The sequence below is a fragment of the Salvelinus fontinalis genome, chromosome 11 (genome assembly GCF_029448725.1).
Source record: "Salvelinus fontinalis isolate EN_2023a chromosome 11, ASM2944872v1, whole genome shotgun sequence".
NCBI lineage: Eukaryota > Metazoa > Chordata > Actinopteri > Salmoniformes > Salmonidae > Salvelinus > Salvelinus fontinalis.
The window spans coordinates 56,224,922-56,229,921 of NC_074675.1; the positions used below are offsets into that span (position 1 = coordinate 56,224,922).

Sequence of the window (5,000 nt, forward strand, 5' to 3'; positions counted from 1 at the left end):
GCCTGAGAGAGAGAGAGACAGAGAGAGAGAGAGAGAGAGAGAGAGAGAGAGAGAGAGAGAGAGAGAGAGAGAGAGAGAGAGAGAGAGAGAGAGAGGAGAGAGAGGAGAGAGAGAGAGAGAGAGAGAGAGGATGGTAGAGGACTTCTGGATAATGGTTCATGGATATAGTGTTTTAGCATAGTCCTCTCTCATTCTCCTGCTCAAAGAAAGAGAAGAAGAATATGCCAGAGATGTCCTAAATGATTTATCTTTACGGTCTCTCTCCCCTCCCGGAGTGTGTTTCAGAATTCAGCCCATCGTCTCCACGACGATAGAGGACGCAGACAGGAAATGTAATGTGTGCTGCACGTAGGCGCACACACACACACACACACACACACACACACACACACACACACACACACACACACACACACACACACACACACACACACACACACACACACACACACACACACACACACACACACACACACACACAAAGTGACTGCTAATAATGTGATTGACCTCTGAAGGTGGAAGCCCATAAATGTACAGAGTATGACTGATAGAGAGATGCCCTTTATGGTTGGGAGGTCTGGGGTCTGCTCACCAGCCAAGAATTCACAAAATGGGACAAACACCAAATTGACAATTCTGCAAAAATATCCCCCGTGTACAACGTAGAATACCAAATAATGCAGAGCAGAACTAGGCCGATACCCACTAATTATCAAAATCCAGAAAAGAGCCGTTAAATTCTACAACCACCTAAAAGGAAGCGATTCCCAAACCTTCCATAACAAAGCCATCACCTACAGAGAGGTGAACCTGGAGAAGAGTCCCCTAAGCAAGCTGGTCCTGGGGCTCTGTTCACAAACACAAACAGACCCCACAGAGCCCCAGGACAACAGCACAATTAGACCCAACCAAATCATGAGAAAACAAAAAGATAATTACTTTACATAATGGAAAGAATTAACAAAAAACAGAGCAAACTAGAATGCTATTTGGCCCTAAACAGAGAGTACACAGTGGCAGAATACCTGCCCACTGTGACTGACCCAAACTTAAGGACAGCTTTGACTATGTACAGACTCAGTGAGCATAGCCTTGCTATTGAGAAAGGCCGCCGTAGGCAGACATGGCTCTCAAGAGAAGACAGGCTATGTGCACACTGCCCACAAAATGAGGTGGAAACTGAGCTGCACTTCCTAACCTCCTGCCCAATGTATGACCATATTAGAGACACACATTTCCCTGAGATTACACAGACCCACAAAGTATTTGAAAACAAACCCAATTTTGATAAACTCCCATATCTACTGGGTGAAATTCCACAGTGTGCCATCACAGCAGCAAGATGTGTGACCTGTTGCCACCAGAAAAGGGCAACCAGTGAAGAACAAACACCATTGTAAATACAACCCATATTTATGTTTATTTATTTTCCCTTTTTGTACTTTAACTATTTGTACATCGTTACAACACTGTATATAGACATAATATGACATTTGAAATGTCTCTATTATTTTGGAACTTCTGTGAGCGTAATGTTTACTAGTTGAGTATCTGGAGCATCAGCATTTGTGGGTTCGATTACAGGCTCAAAACGTCTAGAAACAAAGAACTTTCTTCTGAAACTCGTCAGTCTATTCTTGTTCTGAGAAATGTAGGCTATTCCATGTGAGAAATTGCCAAGACACTGAAGATCTCGTACAATGCTGTGTACTACTCCCTTCACAGAACAGAGCAAACTGTCTCTAACCAGAATAGAAAGAGGAGTGGGAAGCCCCGGTGCACAACTGAGCAAGAGGACAAGTACATTAGAGTGTCTAGTTTGAGAAACAGACGCCTCACAAGTCCTCAACTGGCAACTTCATTAAATAGTACCCGCAAAACACCAGTCTCAACGTCAACAGTGAAGAGGCGATTCCGGGATGCTGGCCTTCTAGGCAGAGTTCCTCTGTCCAGTCTCAACGTCAACAGTGAAGAGGCGACTCCGGGATGCTGGCCTTCTAGGCAGAGTTCCTCTGTCCAGTCTCAACGTCGACAGTGAAGAGGCGACTCCGGGATGCTGGCCTTCTAGGCAGAGTTCCTCTGTCCAGTGTCTGTGTTATTTTGCCCATCTTAATCTTTTCTTTTTATTGGCCAGTCTGAGATATGGCTTTTTCTTTGCAACTCTGCATAGAGTTCTGACCATTGTGACTGATAGAAAACTGAGGAAAACACTGACTAGGTACAGACTCAGAGAGGACAGTCTGGCTACAGAGACCGGTCGTCACAGACAAACCTGGCTGCCCAGAGAGGACAGTCTGGCTATAGAGACCGGTCATCACAGACTAACCTGGCTGCCCAGAGAGGACAGTCTGGCTATAGAGACCGGTCGTCACAGACAAACCTGGCTGCCCAGAGAGGACAGTCTGGCTATAGAGACCGGTCGTCACAGACAAACCTGGCTGCCCAGAGAGGACAGTCTGGCTATAGAGACCGGTCATCACAGACAAACCTGGCTGCCCAGAGAGGACAGTCTGGCTATAGAGACCGGTCGTCACAGACAAACCTGGCTGCCCAGAGAGGACAGTCTGGCTATAGAGACCGGTCGTCACAGACAAACCTGGCTGCCCAGAGAGGACAGTCTGGCTGTAGAGACCGGTCGTCACAGACAAACCTGGCTGCCCAGAGAGGACAGTCTGGCTACAGAGACCGGTCGTCACAGACAAACCTGGCTGCCCAGAGAGGACAGTCTGGCATTAGAGACCGGTCGTCACAGACAAACCTGGCTGCCCAGAGAGGACAGTCTGACTATAGAGACCGGTCGTCACAGACAAACCTGGCTGCCCAGAGAGGACAGTCTGGCTATAGAGACCGGTCGTCACAGACAAACCTGGCTGCCCAGAGAGGACAGTCTGGCTATAGAGACCGGTCGTCACAGACCAACTTGGCTGCCCAGAGAGGACAGTCTGGCTATAGAGACCGGTCGTCACAGACAAACCTGGCTGCCCAGAGAGGACAGTCTGGCTATAGAGACCGGTCATCACAGACAAACCTGGCTGCCCAGAGAGGACAGTCTGACTATAGAGACCGGTCGTCACAGACAAACCTGGCTACCCAGAGAGGACAGTCTGACTATAGAGACCGGTCGTCACAGACAAACCTGGCTGCCCAGAGAGGACAGTCTGACTATAGAGACCGGTCGTCACAGACAAACCTGGCTGCCCAGAGAGGACAGTCTGACTATAGAGACCGGTCGTCACAGACAAACCTGGCTGCCCAGAGAGGACAGTCTGACTATAGAGACCGGTCGTCACAGACAAACCTGGCTGCCCAGAGAGGACAGTCTGACTATAGAGACCGGTCGTCACAGACAAACCTGGCTGCCCAGAGAGGACAGTCTGGTTATAGAGACCGGTCATAACAGACAAACCTGGCTGCCCAGAGAGGACAGGAGATGCATTTCCTATTACACTGTGACAAATACTCAGACCTAAGAGAATATTTCTTTCCCAAAATTATAATTCAGTACAAAGAATTTGAAACTATAAAAGATGATAAGAACACATTTATTGGGTGAAAAGCCAGAATGTGCCGTTTTGGCAGCCAAATATGTCCTCCTGCCACAACCTGAGGGACAGCCAGATATATGTCCTCCTGCCACAACCTGAGGGACAGCCAGATATATGTCCTCCTGCCACAACCTGAGGGACAGCCAGATATATGTCCTCCTGCCACAACCTGAGGGACAGCCAGATATATGTCCTCCTGCCACAACCTGAGGGACAGCCAGATATATGTCCTCCTGCCACAACCTGAGGGACAGCCAGATATATGTCCTCCTGCCACAACCTGAGGGACAGTCAGATATATGTCCTCCTGCCACAACCTGAGGGACAGCCAGATATATGTCCTCCTGCCACAACCTGAGGGACAGCCAGATATATGTCCTCCTGCCACAACCTGAGGGACAGCCAGATATATGTCCTCCTGCCACAACCTGAGGGACAGCCAGATATATGTCCTCCTGCCACAACCTGAGGGACAGCCAGATATATGTCCTCCTGCCACAACCTGAGGGACAGCCAGATATATGTCCTCCTGCCACAACCTGAAGGGCCAGCCAGATATATGTCCTCCTGCCACAACCTGAGGGACAGCCAGATATATGTCCTCCTGCCACAACCTGAGGGACAGCCAGATATATGTCCTCCTGCCACAACCTGAGGGACAGCCAGATATATGTCCTCCTGCCACAACCTGAGGGACAGCCAGATATGTGTCCTCCTGCCACAACCTGAGGGACAGCCAGATATATGTCCTCCTGCCACAACCTGAGGGACAGCCAGATATATGTCCTCCTGCCACAACCTGAGGGACAGCCAGATATATGTCCTCCTGCCACAACCTGAGGGACAGCCAGATATATGTCCTCCTGCCACAACCTGAGGGACAGCCAGATATATGTCCTCCTGACACAACCTGAGGGACAGCCAGATATATGTCCTCCTGCCACAACCTGAGGGACAGCCAGATATATGTCCTCCTGCCACAACCTGAGGGACAGCCAGATATATGTCCTCCTGCCACAACCTGAGGGACAGCCAGATATATGTCCTCCTGCCACAACCTGAGGGACAGCCAGATATATGTCCTCCTGCCACAACCTGAGGGACAGCCAGATATATGTCCTCCTGCCACAACCTGAGGGACAGCCAGATATATGTCCTCCTGCCACAACCTGAGGGACAGCCAGATATATGTCCTCCTGCCACAACCTGAGGGACAGCCAGATATATGTCCTCCTGCCACAACCTGAGGGACAGCCAGATATATGTCCTCCTGCCACAACCTGAGGGACAGCCAGATATATGTCCTCCTGCCACAACCTGAGGGACAGCCAGATATGTGTCCTCCTGCCACAACCTGAGGGACAGCCAGATATATGTCCTCCTGCCACAACCTGAGGGACAGCCAGATATATGTCCTCCTGCCACAACCTGAGGGACAGCCAGATATATGTCCTC

General features: G+C 49.7%; 1 protein-coding gene across 1 annotated transcript in view; it reads right to left on the reverse strand.

Annotated features, from left to right (window-relative positions):
- corin (corin, serine peptidase) overlaps nt 1-5,000 on the reverse strand; it is a 213,503-nt gene that overhangs the window by 192,187 nt on the left and 16,316 nt on the right. Inside the window, exon 4 of the mRNA XM_055937047.1 lies at nt 3,407-3,410. Within this exon, the coding sequence (XP_055793022.1) occupies nt 3,407-3,410 (4 nt within the window). The remainder of the gene's footprint in view (nt 1-3,406; nt 3,411-5,000) is intronic.